This window comes from Anser anser (assembly GCF_964211835.1).
Source record: "Anser anser genome assembly, chromosome: 14".
Classification (NCBI taxonomy): Eukaryota; Metazoa; Chordata; class Aves; order Anseriformes; family Anatidae; genus Anser; species Anser anser.
The window spans coordinates 21,410,013-21,425,939 of record NC_139735.1 but is presented as its reverse complement, the minus strand read 5'-3'; the positions used below and the strand labels follow the sequence as shown (position 1 = coordinate 21,425,939).

At 44.0% G+C, this 15,927-nt stretch overlaps 1 protein-coding gene across 1 annotated transcript; it reads left to right on the top strand.

Annotated features, from left to right (window-relative positions):
- Positions 1–248: 248 nt before the first annotated feature.
- On the top strand, positions 249–4,584 carry LOC310881659 (tRNA selenocysteine 1-associated protein 1-like; the record flags this gene model as incomplete). Its single annotated transcript, XM_083799169.1, has 4 exons — positions 249–409; positions 2,594–2,789; positions 3,316–3,361; positions 4,180–4,584. The coding sequence occupies 4 exons, from the start codon at positions 249–251 to the stop codon at positions 4,314–4,316; spliced, it is 540 nt and encodes a 179-aa protein (XP_083655295.1). The 3' UTR covers positions 4,317–4,584.
- Positions 4,585–15,927: the final 11,343 nt, after the last annotated feature.

Below are 15,927 nucleotides of genomic sequence, written 5' to 3'. Positions count from 1 at the left end.
ATGGAATCTGATTACTTACGCAGAGAGCACTTAAAATGTATTGTTTTGCTGGCTCTCAGTGAGTTGCATCTTAATGCTACCAAGGAATAAGCTTTTTGCTTCTGGCCCAAGTTTTTTAATTTGGTGAAAGCCTTTTCTGTGCACGTGCACATGCCAGAGAGGTTGCTTAAGTAATAGAAGCTATAGTAGCTGCTATCTTCTGTTTTTTGTAGAAGACAGAAACTGAATTCGTTAGCTTTGTAACTGTTATGCATACCAGAATTGGTTTTCTCCCTTTTGAAAATAGTAGAGGGTATGCCTATGTCAGATTTGGTGAGCAAGGTGATCAGATGAGGGCACTGCAAGACTGCCAGAACGCACCAGGTCTGGGGGGAAAAGGAATCCGGCTGAGCATAGGAATTTCTAAAAGGTAACCAAGGAGTTGTGCATTGATACAGTTATTCTAAATAATCAGATTCTTGTAGCTCTGCCTTTGGAAAGTCTGTGGCCCTTGCTGTAGTGGCTGTACACACGATGCAGTCTACAAAACCAGAAATGCAGAAGTCCTATGTTTTGACTCCCTGGATTCATCAACCTGCTTCAGGATGGCTGGGGGAATCCAACTGTTAAGTCTAGCCAGACAGCGCAACTTGGGCTTAGCTGCCATTGTAACCAGCCTTGTTTCTCAACAGTAGCAAAGCTGAATGCATTGGTAAATATTTTCAGGTTTGGGCCTGCATAAGGTAGAAGGGACAACAAGTGGTTTTATATGCTAGGGAGTTCTTGTTCTTAGAGCTTTCCCTCTAGTTTGAGAGAAGCACATAACTAGTTTTACAGTGGGTTGACAGGAAAGAAGTGGGGGGGAAAAATGGGAACGCAGGGAGAAAGCCAAAGGCGTTATTACTAGAACAGGTTTAGAATGCTATTCTTTGCTTTTCATGAGCTTAGGGCAATGGGGAGTTTAAAGCTTAGCACTTCCTGAGAGGGTTTCTTACTCTACCGGCTCAGTTCTATCACTTATTTAAGGCAATTCAGGTCTCTGAACGGTTAAAGAATTGATACCAAATTTGATGAACTTTGATCCAGGATACTGACAAAACAGGACTTCATATAAACAATTTCAGTATGTTCATGAGGTTAGCTTGTGCGTTCTGTTAAATAGTAAAAAATGACACTTCTGTTTCTGTTTACCTAGCATAATTCTGCAAATGTTGCCTCCTTCTGCTTTAGAATGGAAATGCTCTTCTCCAAGAGAGCACTGTCCAAACTTCTTTGCCAAAATTTTTTGATTAAATTAATATTGTTTTATTTTGAAAACAAGAATAAGCCACAAACATGTTTTCTTGCTTCGGCTATCCAGAAGAACGTCAACAGTATTTTCAGATTTTCCTTCCCTACACAACTGTATGTAGGAAGAGTGCAGTTGGAAGCAGAAGACCTAAGGTGATGTATCTTCTGTTTGTTTACTACAGTAACAAGACAATGGATTACCTCTTTATTAGAACTTGTGTAGCTTTGCAGTATTGAAACAAATGTAGGTATTAAAATACACATCAGTAATACGTTTCTGAATGGCTGAGTACCGTGCTCTCTTAGCATTGAAATACCCAGCCATTGGATTAGTTTGTCCCTCATGTTTGCTTAGTTTGGAAGCTATTTCAGAATGCCTTCAGCTTGTATTCTTCCCCAAAAGCATAGAACTCACTTCTCTGCATCCCCAATTCAAGTCAGAGAAACTGGACACTGCAAACACAGGAGGTCTGCCTGTACAGAATCAGTGAAGACAAGTCTAAACAGCGGATTTTTTTGAATATGCAGCTGGGTTATCTGAATGTTCTTTATGCAGTGTACCTCAGTTTTAGTACAGATAGCACTTGTCTTGGTTCTTGTCATTAGTCTGAAGCTGCCCCTGAGAAAATCTTGAAAGGGAAAGTAGTGAAAGCTAATCAGCTGGCCCTTTCTTCTTAAGAACCAGCGTATTTTGTAATTCTCCCACTAATAATAAGGCGTCATGCTGGAGAATCGCGATTGTGTTGTTAAGCAAGACTGACTTCACCTGAGTGGTATAGTTGGCAGCTGTTGAATGTTTAATGGACTTTAAACAAACAAAAAAACAGAGCAGGTGGAGGTAGACATGGCAAACTGACAGGCAGTGTCAGATGCTTCTTTGAAATGGATAATCTGACTCCATTCACTTCTTTCTGGAAATAAGATCTAGTAATTAAACAAATAAAAGATAGAAGGGTTAAGACTGCATCTTTAAAGCAGCTGTGCTTGATAAATGTCTCTGGTCTTAAATCAATCTTTAGCAAAGCACAGAGACTTAGCAGCAGCTTGCTTATGCCAACGCTAAAAATACTTGATGTGTACAGGTAACCATGTCAAGGCTCTGGAGTTAATCCATGAGAACAATTCCTTCTGGTATTGGCAAAGGTGAGGATGCTTGCTTCTATAGAAATGAGGTTTTGAGCTGTGACTTAAGCTGTCACTTAGGTGACTGTTTAGGAAAGCTTCCTTTTAAGCTTTGAAGTATGTAAGCTAACAAATTGTTTAAGTTCAGAACTGGGTTTACAGTTTCTTGTTCTCTGACTGTATGCAACTCCTCATGTTTCAGACTGAAAGCAGAATTGCAGCGGTACCAGTCATACAACTATAATGATTATTACCAAGATTACCAGAACTACTACTCGCAGAGGAGTTACGATGCTTACGCTGACTACAACTACAGCTCCTATGCTCCCTATGACAGCATGCAAGCTGTTGGAGACTGCTCTTTAGGAGATTCTTTAATGGCTCCAGCTGTTTTTGAGGTAAAGATAGTGCACGCTTGCTGTAAAGAAAATATTTCACAGATAATATGTTGTACAGATTTGTGTGAATCAGCAAAAAGAATCCGAAGTTGAAAACATGCTTTCTGCTTAGTGTGAAGTTAAAAGAGCAGATTCCATTCAGAGGTGTTTGTATTTAAGTGCTTAAATAGTAAATCCATAGAATTAGTGATTTATACACCATTATTTGTTCACGCATACCAAAGAATGGTTTTGACAGCATAATTGCGTACGCTTCTTCTGTTCCTGTTCTTCTGATTTGCTTTGCTTAAAGCAAATTAAACAGTTGTTGTAAGTGGTCTTATCGTGGTCAATGTATTAGTTGTGACCTCCGGAGGTCCCTTCCAACCTGTACTGTAATATTGGCTTTCTTCTAAAAATAAGTAGATAAAATGCCATCTATCCTTGTAGTTGTAGGAAGAAGGAATGGGTTGAGACTGCAGCACTTTGAATCTGTGATGCTTTCTGAAATGAGTTATGACTAAACTTAGCCTTTTCTGTCTTTCAGGAATCTTCAGTTATGACTAATATCGGTGATGACCTAATTACTGACGGTAATAAGGGTTCTATCATTGTCACTTGAGTTTAGCCATCCTTGTGCCTTTTAACAATACAAGCCAACCTCTACTGGATGAAGAACATCTTGAAAATTCAGCTGAGGTCAAACCTCTGTGGGGTTGATCTGCAATCAGCTGGGGTTTTAAAGCTGATACAGCATACACTGACCGCATCAAGTAAAACGGGACACTGTCAATGCTTCGCAGCAGGTTTCTTGTACCTGTGCCTTCATTCCCATTTGAAAATGGTCTAATACAGAATTTTGTTCTTTGTATTGGTTCCGCTAAACAGATTTTATATTAGAAGCTCAGTAATATGCAAAAGCTTTGTTCTCCACCCTGAGGTAAAAGCTTATGTTGCAGATTCCAAAAGGAGGATTCAGCTTGCACTTACAAATACGGTACAAAACATATTTGTGTCCTGGAAGGTTTGCAAAGTTCCTCACGTGGAGGCATTTTGTGTTAGTGTTTAGAAACTATCCTATGTAACGTGTATTGCCGTAGAAGTGAATTAAATGACTCTTGGGAGGGTTTCATGGCTGATTATCCTTAACCGTTATCTTTACTATCTTAAACCTTGTCTTTGTCTTTATCTTGAAAGACAATTCTAGTCCCAGCCTTCTAATATAAAAATTCCCAAAAGTTGGAGTTGTGAGGCTCAAAATTTTAGAGGACTAAATACCTCACTAAAATTAGTAGATCTAATAGCTTATTACACTTAGCTTAAAATACATTTTGTTAGCCATTTCACATGAAGTTTTTTTGTGCGCATGCCTCAGATTTGATACTTGGACTTACCAGGCTTTTATTTTCAGATCCACAGCTCTACTTGGATGTTGATGAAATGAACAGACAATTCACGGAGACAAGCGAAGAACTCTACGATTCACTCATGAATTGTCACTGGCAACCTCTGGATACGGTCACTTCTGAAATCCCCTCTGCTATTTAAGCGTCTTCTAGAGCATGACCGTTAGGACCAAAGTGCTAAAACTACATTTCTTCTACATTATTCTAGCTCATAAGTTTTAAAGCACAATGATAGGTTGGGTTTTTTTTGCTATGCTTTTGACAGTTTCTGTAATCTTTTTGTTCATCACTCCCTTCTTGGAGCATCATGAAGTCATGTAAATATTCGAGAAATGTAAAGAGGTAAATGGGGTCTTATCTTAAAGATAAGACTTGCCTGTGTAAATAAAAAATTTGTATCTGCAAACCTGCCAGCAAGGGATTTTACTTGTACCTGTGTGCAGCACGTTCTCTTCCAGCTTATGGAATTTAACAAGGTAGTAAGGGTATTTCATCTGTCTTTATTTTTATATGGGCATTAGGACACAAGCGAAATCTAGCTTTCCCTTGTTTTCCTGGTTCCTTAGGTAAGCGACAAGCCAAGCCTTTCATGTGCTTGCTTAGACTGGAAGTATGTATGGGAGACACTCACAGGCCTTGCTATGGAAACACCTGTGCCCACTTTTTCCTGCAGGCTGCTGGCTCTAACTGTACTACTGATACATGCTAGGTCAGCTAAAATTGGCTTATAAATAGGGTATGTTAAGCATATGGAAGTGTAGACTTCAACTGCCATAGCTACAAACATCCCGTGGAATGAGGATGATGTCTGCTGGCACTCTCTGCATCAGCATTCAGTTTTCCCTTGCCCTTCTTACTGTTAGACTTCTCAGCTGACGCTTTACAGCGAAGAAATTGCTACAACATAATCCGTGTTCTTAAACCTAAAAAAAAAAAATCTTGGAGAAAACAACTTGCTGGTTTTCCCTCCTTGCTGGCAAGGAGAAAAATAGTCCACCAGGAACAACAAAAAAATCCTAGTAACAGCTCCTTAAGTTATACCCTCTGCTACCCTCTCTGATTGCTCTGGTCTTCCTTCATTCGTGGTAATGAAGTTTTTAAAGCTCTGGTAGAAGGATGACAGTACTCAAGTCAAAGGAGATGAGAGCCATGAGGAAAGCTTTGCTTTAAGCTAGAGCAGTCTTGCGAGTTGCTGCCTTTATGCTGTTCTTATCTTGAAGGGTACAGAGTCTTTTCCAGTCATAGGGACTCCATAACCCTATGAGTATGGAGAAATAGTTGCTAATTAACAGTGTGTATAATAAGTAAGTGAGGCTGGAAACAAAAGAATATTCCTCCAAGAAAAAAAAGGAAGCAGAAATTACTGTACTTAATAGCTGGGGAAGCTGTTAAAGCTAGTTGACACAGTTCTGGTACTGCCGTGTGTGTTTTGGGGGCAACATAAACCATAATTGCTGTGATGGCAGGTAAGAATCCAATTCTTTTTTATGGCTTAGTGTAGTCAGTGAAAGCAGTGGTCCTAAGCTGCATGCTGTTCTTAAATGTAATGCAAATTCTCTTTTGTGACTCCTCAGTACTTCCAGGTTACTTGTAGCTGATCACCAGCAACTGCTTCTGTTAGCTATTAGCTGTTGGGTTTTTGCTAGGAATACTTTCAGTCCTGAATTGAAATGATGACATCCTGAAACAGAAGAGGCTCTTGGAGTATTGTAGGAAGCACATTCTTCCTGGTTCTAGTGCAGGTGTACACGTAGGAGGAGACAGAAGGCAAAGAACCTCACATAGGTGGAGGGGGTGAGGTGGCATCACAGTTAGAGCTGTTGCAGTTAACTCTTCCCAAAGCATGAAAGCAACGTGGCTGGGAACAGGGATTTGTTGGGTTGCTTCTTTGTGTGAGCCAGGGAGTCTTTTGAGGGGCAGATTAATAAGAATATGACACAAGGTAGAGGTGCAATAGATGAAGCAAAGAATCTGGGTGGGAAAAGGGTTGCTTGTACGTGTCTATGGAATTGTTTCAGGGGACTGAGCTGGGGCAAATTCAAGATAATAGATGCAGCCTTCTTGAATTTGGATGGCAGTGCTGAAGCTTCAAAACCTTACAAGCTTTGATGCCACTTCAATTGTAGTGCATAGCTGTGGTACTTGAGCTCAGAAGTGCAAACTGCACAGGATTTTTTTATCTATTTTCTTCAACGTGAGCAGCAAAACATCTTCCAGGAATGTGCCTGGGTGCTACGCTGCTTTGACACGGCTTGCTTTGCATCACCAAACACAGTAGTTAGGTTGCATCGAGTACTTTGTGGAAACATTCATTGTGTTGTCACCCAGAAATGGGATGCTACAGATGTGTGTTGGCCCGGCAGTATCAGTGCTGTTTTTTGGCCTTTGAGAGGTTGGTCCATAACATGTGACCTGTGTAATGAGGGGCCCACATAGATTGGTGACTTCATTAAGTCTGATGCTGTGGTGGTGTGTGACCCAAGGCCCTGAACGTCAGAAAATCAGGCTGTGGCCACCTATTTTATGCAGACTTTGCCTATTAACAAGGTCTCTACACTGTACGTTAGAGACGTGCGCCTCCTTTTCTGGACTAGATAGCGAAAATACCAGTTTTGTAGTTCAGTGAATGAGATTGGTTGGGCTGTTTGTTCTCCAGAGCTGAAAAATGTTGGGAGTGTATTCTCTTGGAGTCCACAGAAATGAAAATGATGAGAGGAAGAGAACGTTGGTTGCAGCCCGCGTGCTGCTGTTATAAAGTAGTTCTCTGATGTCTTTTTCCCTCTGCTGAGACTTATCAGCCTATCGTCCTTTCCTGTTAGGAGCGCATACCTGGCTTGGGATGGTGTGCGCAGGGCAGATTCTTTACCGTAAGAGCGCAGTGAATGCCAGACTTCTTCCTGTACTGCCGTGTTAACCGTGAGTCACAAATTCAGGAAGCAGTGATTGCATCGGAATTGCTACAATGCTTTGCAGAGTCTTTTTACTGGGTAAACTTCACAGCTGCAGTTACAACTTCCAGCCTGTGTTAGCTGAACACATCGTACTGGTGCCCGCCATCAGTTTGACAAAGATGGGATTGCAGTAGGGACTTGCTTTTTTCCTTCTTTTTAATTAAACAAGTCTTTGAAGCAACTTTTCCAACACCGCCATACTTCACTTCTTCCAGTTATTTTCTGTTTTACTTAGCTGAAATGTTTTTTTTCTTCCAAGCTTGAGGAAGTTTTCTACAAGAATGTCCCGTAATGATTTCATAAACTCTTTTCGTTGTACCTAGCTGCAACAGAGAGTGCTTTTATTCAAAAACCTGCTGGTTTTCTTTTCCAAGAAGTAGTGGGGTTTTTCCTATCTCTTCACTGATGGGAAAGGCTGTAGGACAGTAGCTTGAGGGGCTACTAATGCTGTCATCAGTGAGCCGGGAAGAGGCAGGAGTCCGAAACGGGTAAAAAGTACTTAAAAGGATACCAAAAGAGTAAACGGTACTTAAGCCGTGGATGTTTCTTTTTGCAGGGATGCTCTGAACCAACCGCTTCTTTCTAGCGCTACCTCAAAGTAACTTGCAGATAGACCTCACAGGGAAGGTTGATCAAATGGTGATGATCGCTGTCATTCTGCTGGACACGCAGATACTTGCCTTTCGTTTTGGCTCATTTTTAATACCAATTAACTTCAGTGCCTCGCGTTAATAGACACCGTTTGACTGCATCGGCAAATGTTTCTGAGTCGTGAGTGTCATTAAAGGCCTGTCACCCTATGGAAATCCTTCTAAATAAGAAAAATGGCATTTAAATAAATAAATAAAGCAGCGTTTGAACTTATGAGCAAACCTAGCGTAGCTGCCTTTGACGCTGATCTGGAGGAGAAAAATCACGTTATCACGCTACTATGGTTGCCTTAATAGGTTTGGTGTACATGAGGGAGGGAAGTATTATGTGATGTTTGCCTAGCTATTACATGGCCGATGCAGGAGGGGTTTTAGTCAGTTCCCTGAGCACGTATTGTTGCAGAAGTCGGTGATTTCACTGCCCAATGTCTGTTATTAAGGGCACGATTCATGTCCCGTTATCGTTTTTATTCTTTATTTATGTGTTTATTTTCTGGGGCGGCGATCTGTCACGATGCCCATCGTTCCCCTGCCGTGGGGTAGAATTTAGCGTGACGACTGCCTCCCGGACCAACGGGGCCACGAATCCGGCCTAAAACACTGCTTGTGCGTTGGTTGTCGGCGTGGGGGCTGTTGGTTGTCGGTGCGGGGGTATCGGTTGTCGGTGCGGGGCTTTTCTGACGAGCACTGTGGGCTCGGGGCGCCGTCCCACGCCCGGCGCGGTGCTGCGGCACACCAGCGGTCGGCGCCACGGCGCGGGGAGGCTCTGGAGGTGACTCCTAGCCCCGTGCTTACGGTGGCCGGGCCGGGGTTCATTATGGCGGCCGGGTCCTGAGGGCGGGAGCGGGAGGGCGGCGGGACCGGGACGGGACCGGGGCGGGGCGAGGAACGGGAGCGGCAGCGGGAGGGGGGGGCGCGCGTTCCCGTGAGGGGAGGGGGCGCGCGAGGGAGGGAGGGGGAGGGTGTGAGAAACACTCCGTAGCCAATAACTTGGGCTCAGGCGAGGAGCTCGGCGAAGCAGGAATTTATTCGCGATCGCAGTGGCGGGCGTCCCGTCCGTGCGAGGACTACCGCACACCAAATTTCCCTGGTGTATTGCCAAGCACTTCCCCGTGCAAGGGCTTACCATACACCACATTTCCCGAGACTCTTCCTTTCTCTCCCTTATCTCACGCTTCGTCCGTCTCCGGCCGCGCCCCTCGCGGAGCTGCGGAACCGCGGATCAGGACTCCACACTCGCTCCGTACAAAAGTACGTCTCAATCACACGGCACACAGAGTCTCACCCGACCCCCAAGGCAATACTTCCTATTTCTTACCTTGGTCTGTGCACAGAGTTACCGGATCAATTCTCAAAGCCGGAGTGCCTGCCTTCTTCCCTTCCCCACTCCTTCACGGATCCTGCCTCTTTCATCAGTCTCGGGCCCTCTGTCAGCTCTCCGCAGAACCGCCGCCGTCGATGCACAGGACCGCTGAAATCAGCGGGGCATGCCTTCCTGCTGCTGCGGCGGTGGGGCTCCCCAGTAGGCGACTGGCTCCCGGACGAGCCCCCAAATTGTGAGAAACACTCCGTAGCCAATAACTTGGGCTCAGGCGAGGAGCTCAGCGAAGCAGGAATTTATTCGCGATCGCAGTGGCGGGCGTCCCACGAGCAGGAGCGCCCCTGCTGGTTCCAAAACCCAGTTTATATACTTTTTGATGACGGGACCCTCCCCTGTTTCCCCACTGAGGGGGTGATCCAGGCTCACAATCTGTCTGATGCTTCCCAGACAATGCATGGCCTTCAGTTGCCGGCCTGTTAAATTTCGAATTTCTTTCGACTTTTTTACTGGTTGAAGCGGTAATGGTTCTTCACTTACCTGACTTGACTCAACACCGTGATTTTCCCCGAATTGTTCTACGGAGTCTGGTTGTCTGCATTTTACAAGGTCGCCTGCTAAGCGTTCTTATCGCTGCAAGCACACCTCGATACCCCATTCCTTACCTTTAAACAACGTAACTCTGCAAAAACAACATTTTTATTCCCACGAGGGGCAGGGCAGGCCCCGCGGCGCGTGGCGGCGGGGGGCGGGGGGGCCCCGTGACGGCACCGAACGCGGGGGGGGGGCGGTATGGCCTCGGGCGGCGCGACCGGTAGCGGCGCGACCGGCAGCGGCATGGCCGGCGGTGGCAGGGCCGGTGGCGGCGGGGCGCCGGGCGGCAGCCCAGGAGCCCGATCAGGAGGAGGAGGAGCAGGAGGAGGAGGAGGAGGAGGAGGAGGAGGAGCGGCCGGCGGCAAGGTGAAGAGGCGGCGCCACCGTTTGGGCGCCGCGAAGCCCCCCTGTGCCAGGAGCAAGCGGGTGAGGAGCGGCCCCCCCACAGCGGGCCCTTCCCCCTCAGCCCACCAGTTACCCCCTTACTTACCCCCTTACCTTACCCGCCCCTTTATCCCCTTAGTTACCCCCTACCCACCTCCTTACCCCCTTAGTTACCCCCTCAACGGCTTAGTTACCCCCTTAGTTACCCCCTCAGCCCCTTCCTAACCCCCTCAGTTATCCCCTCAGCCCCTTACTTACCCCCTTACCCCTCTACCCAGCCCATTACCCCCCTCCTCCCCCTCCCCTTCACCCCCAGCCCGCTGCCCTCAGGACCCCCAGTGCCACCCCCAGGGCTTTCCCCGCTCCCTGCACCCCTCCTCAGCCCATCATCAATTCTCTGAACGTTACCTGCCAGGCTTTGCTTCTCGTTTGTGCTGTAGGGTACAGCAGGTTGACGGTGAAAGCGGTCCGTCAATTCGGGGTGTGAAAATCCCCGTGCTGGAGGGGGGACGCGCCGAGATCCCTCCCAGCAGCTCTTTGCTAAGAAATGTCAGGACGCCCAGAGAGATGCTCTGGAGATGCCCTCTGCACATGTTTGTTCAGCCAAAACCTCTCCGCTATTAAATGAGCAACGTAGCTGAGGGGATTGATTATCATATGCAAAACCAAGGGAGCGCTACGCATGGATAGCTGCTCAATTAGGTTTTTATCACTTGCAGAAATGCCAAGTCCCTTATACCACATATTGACAATCAATCTTGTCCATCTAAAGCTGGCCTGGAAGGGCAATGCAAACATTCCCCACGCTTACAGAGCAACCGTTGAAACCTCTGGCTTGAACAGTGCATTAATGTTGAAAGTGCCATAGCTTGCGTGTGCCGACACTGTGTAGCTAACTGATAAACCTTACACGTGGATTAAAAATAATCAGTGGAGATGGTTTTCTAACTTTTCCATTGTCTGTTATCTCTGCGTGTTTTCCAGTAGGTTTATTTAAAGAGTGTGCCAGAGCAAACACGTGCGTGGGGATATCTGGGGGATTCTGCACAGAGAATGGCTGCTGCACATCCAGCGCAGATCAAATTAACAGTAACTTATCGGGGAAGAATTTTAATGATTTGATAAATAGACAAACTGATAGGTGTTACATGTGTGCATTTATTATAGCAGTTAGCTTTGTAACCAGACGAATCGTGCAAATGTTCATAACGTAAAAGGACGAGCTTTGAGCAGATAGCTTGCTTAGAGCATTTGTCAATTAATTTCAGTTTATCTTCAATATCATGTCCACTCTGCAGAAGGTTCTGTGGCTTAATGTTAATTGTCTCTCAGTGATGCAGTTGGGGAGGCACGAAAGCGACCGATGCGATTTTGTGAGGTTATACCTCTGGTTCTGATCCCTACCCCGCTGTTTTTCTCATCCTTCCCCCTACAACTTTAGTCGATAAGTCGATTCTTAGAAATACTTAAATAGATGTGTTTTGTGTGCTTGTGATCCTAATTACAGCCCACCAAACCCTCTGTCTCTTACCATTAAGCTCTGAAGGTGCCTGGGCACTGTAGACAGTATAGTTAGCAGCTTCAAAGTTCCTGGGAACTAGTCCTGGATCTAATTTACTTTTTTTTTTCCCCCTGCCTGCAGGAGGGATGATTAGCAGGATGCCTAGCTCATGATTGTCAGCTTTCTGGATATTAATTTTTATTATTAATTTTTATTATTAATTATATTCATTTATATTAATTTATCTTTTATTTAACCGTAGTTCCTGGGGCTTTTGGTCAGGTGGGAATTCTCCGATCGTACCCGATGTATGCCGCAGAGTCAGTCTTCTACAAAATACAGCAACAGCTTTAGAAGGCTCTTGCAAGAGGAGGTGCTGGTGCTATAGCTATAGCTGTGTTTCTTCCAGGACATCTTCTGGGTTAGCCTGACTGTTGAGAGCAGAACTGTTTTTTGTGCGTATAGTCACTGCAATTCAGCATTACTAAAATTGAAAATATTTAGATTCACTGATTTTAATGGGTAGTATGGTCCTGACTGTCGCAGTAGATAATTGCTGAACTTCTGGTTTAGTTGGTTTTCACGGGAGGGTGCGAAGAGGAAGAGTCCTGGAACAAGTCTGTAGGTCAGGAGCTGTTCAGGCGTAGAGTTTCCTGATAGCCTTGCAGATTGACGACCTGCTGGTGAATTTTGGCAGAGGTTTCAAAACTTTGAACCTTGCCAAGGTCACTTGGAAGTGCAGAAAGTGATAGGTAGTTGTAAATCAATCTTAGGTGAATTTTAGGTTTACCAGAAGTGTAGCGATCCTATGCCAGGGATCAACCTCGTCGTCGTCTTCTGAATATTTGCTGTATAATATCTGTCTTCAAGGTCCGTGGAAGGTGGTATCGCAGCATATGCTGTTGACTGCGTTTCTGTAATTAAACAAGTGTTTTTTCTTTCAAGCAGGGAATAATTAGCAGAATGACAGAAACGGTGAAAAATATTGTACCGGCCTGGCTGCAGAAGTATTTCAATAAGCGTGAGGAGGAGTGTGTAGACAGAAATGAATCTGCAAACCAGGAGGAGACTCCGGTAAACTATCACCACGATTATTCAGATGAAGATACCATAATCGATGAGAGATTCACGCCTGAACCAGCAGGAATTAGTAGACGAGGTATGTGAAAAATCATTTGGAATTCTGGCCATCTGTATTTATTCACTGATTTCTAGTTTTGAATCTGAATTTCAAAAGGAAATTGGAATGAGGGTTTTGACAGAATGAAAAAAAACCAAAAAAAGTCAAAACAACTGTTTGTGAAACCGTCTTAGCTTTAAACTGTATACACAGTTACGAAGCATACATCTTATGCTCTTGGAAGGCATCAGTTAACTTTAGGTACTCTATTAGCCAGGTGCTAAATGCTGAAAATAAGTCATTTGCAAGTGTGCTGGGTTGCATTTTCCATCTTTTAAAAGATATGGAATGAAAATCTGTCTAATTGCCTAAGGCAATTAAAAAAATTAATTTGTTTTGCAGTCTTCGAAACAAAAGACTAGATGCTAGAATGGCAGAGGAAAATTCCGTCTCGTGTCCCGACTTTGTTTGTTTTGTTTTGTTTTGTTTTTGTTTTGGGCTTTGATCAATTTAGTAAAGTTCCTCGTTAACTTGATGGTGAACTGGGGAACTTGTGCACGGATGTGGTTTATGAGATTATTATCCTTAAAATATTCAATAACTTTAAGGTCTACGCGGGGGGAGGGGGTGTCTTTGAAAAGGTATTTGGACCGTTGGCAACGAGGTTTGCAACTCCTTTACCTCATGAAAGATTAATTTGTCTTATATCCAGTGCCTCTCACTGTTCCTGTAGTCCTGTTGTATAAATTTGCATCTATTCTTATTTGAGTTTCTCTTAAATTAGCTGTTTTGGGGAAGTCAGCTTTTAATAAGTAAAGAAGTTTTGTCTGAGCGTGCGTAGGTAACCATAGATAATGTGGAAAGTCAGTTGCTTCTGTTGTTGGCAGAATCAAAAAATAAGGAGGAAATATCTTTGCCTCCAATCTCATCTAATTGTAAACAAGGAGATTGATGGCTTTCTGTGTAGCTGTAGCTTGGGAATGAGTTTGGAGAAAAGAATAGAGAAGGTCTTCGTGACTGAGGAACACATGTTGGCTTTCCTATGTAACTGCGTGAAAGGAGCTTTCAGTAAGAACAGCTGCACTGCAAGCTTGCTAACTCCAGGAGATCAGGAGCAGGTGGACACCCTGGAACCTTTTGCAGCTTATGTTGCTGTCCGTGGGTGTTGCTTACTATGCTTAAGAATAAGATTTTTTTTTTTAATTATTACTACATTTTGAAACCAATGTGTTTCTTCAGTTCTGAGGTATCAGTGTGCTGGAGCCTATATTGGGTGGCCTTCCGCCTGAAGAACTTTCTGTATCTCAAACGGTGCTGTCCTAAAAATCTGCTCATGGTTTGGAGAGCTAATTAGTGGTACTGCAGTGGTTATGAAGATTGAACTAACTAGTTTAAGCTTCAGTTCAAGTATCAAGAGGATAGTGGCTCAAAGTCATTTGAATTGCCCAGATTCCTGGGAGAGACAGTAGGCTTTCATCAGGCAAAATACCCATGAATAGTTCCATTCATTTAGCAAGATAGACTTCAAGGCCACCTATTCCAGGCCACTGGCATTGTTTGCAGACCCTTTGCTTCAAGAGGGAAAAATGCTCATCTGGTTACTTGGGTCAACATCCTTGTCCCTTGGGTCAAAATCCCAATAGTTAATGGGTAGGAGATGATGTTTTGCCTCTAACGTGAGCTGATATGGAAGAACTTGGGAAAAAAGTACTGCAAACGTTCATTTTCATGTTGTGTATTCAGATTAATGTAACCTTTGTTCCAATATTATGGAAGCTGCAGTGTTATCTGTAATTTACCGTGTAATCTCAAATTTTGTAAAGCTTATTGCAAGCTGTACATGGGAGAAGGAGTATATATGTTTGATTTAGTGAACGGCCAAGTCAGCGTTAGAGCATTTGAGCACGGGGTCAGAATGTGGTGTTGTAAAACCTCATAGTTAACTACTTCTGGATGCAACATTAATACTGTGTATCGCAAGCAGTGTTGTTGTTGTAGCCAGACAGTTAGATGCAACCGTATCTGGGTGAGGAAGAAGTTAAATTTGGCTTCTCTCTTTTTGCGCTTAGAACTTGGCAATAGCATGGCTGTCGATAGGAAACAGGTTTTGGCTTCTGTGAGCTTGTCTATAGCAAAGCTAATTATCTCCCTGTTCTTGTCTAGAACCATCCACAAGTAGATCAGCACTGAACTTCCCAGTTGTGTTAACAAGGCCCTCTCTTCATCGGAGCCGTCTGAATTATACCACGCTGGATTCTCCTGTCCCACCTTGTCAGCCCTCGACATCTTCTGTATTTGGCATTGGCAGTCCTAGGCTGTCCTTGATAAAAGAAATAGAAGATTCTACCTCTCAACAAGACGATGATAACATCTCAACAACCAGTGATTCCTCCTCTAGAGCATCTGATGAAGGTGATTTTTGTGTTCTCTGTTTAATTGACTTTTTTTTTAATGTGAAGTACCTTGCGTTCTTTAATATTCCACATCACCTTAGTAAATAAAATAGGTGAATGTCAACTTTGGATGCGAGAATTAAATTGAATTTTTAGTGTTTTAGAAGTATATAATCCTATCACCTTTTTAATAGAAGCGTGCTTTGGAATACGTTTATGATACCCTGATGTTAGAAAGAGTCAATGCTGAAATATACACATTCAGCTAGGTTATATGTAAATTTTGAACTGGGACGGTAGGAAATCAGGCTGACTTGCCGTAGCTTGACAACTAGGCTGATTGTCTAGAAGGAAGAGTGACTCAGAATATCTAACAGACAGCTGGTTAAATGTGAATAAGTGCAGGTGACAAATAGGAACACGAGATGTTTTCCTGTGTTTCAGCAAGAGAAGATAAAGAAACTACTCTGTCATAAGCTATAGGCTGTTTTTTGACCTTTCTTGGTAGAAGGCTTCAGCTGTCAATACTTTCATGTCTTTTGCCAAATTCATTGAGGAAAGCACACCATTTTAAAATAAAAAATAAGCATCGTGTCGATGTAGGTTGGTACGTAGGTCTTCTCGCTGAAAGGGCGAACAGCAGGTTTGCAGCTTTTTCTAGTCCCCCATATAGACAGGGACTGACGTGTGCTCAGCAGGTTTTGCAGAGAACTTTTGTACAGCTGAGTAGTAGAGTAGAGTTGCTGGGCTTTAGCAATATAACCTGAGTGCACTAGAACTTTCTGGTGTGTCTTCGTAAAACATACATGGGCAGAAGATCGTTAACTCTTAGAGCAGCCTTT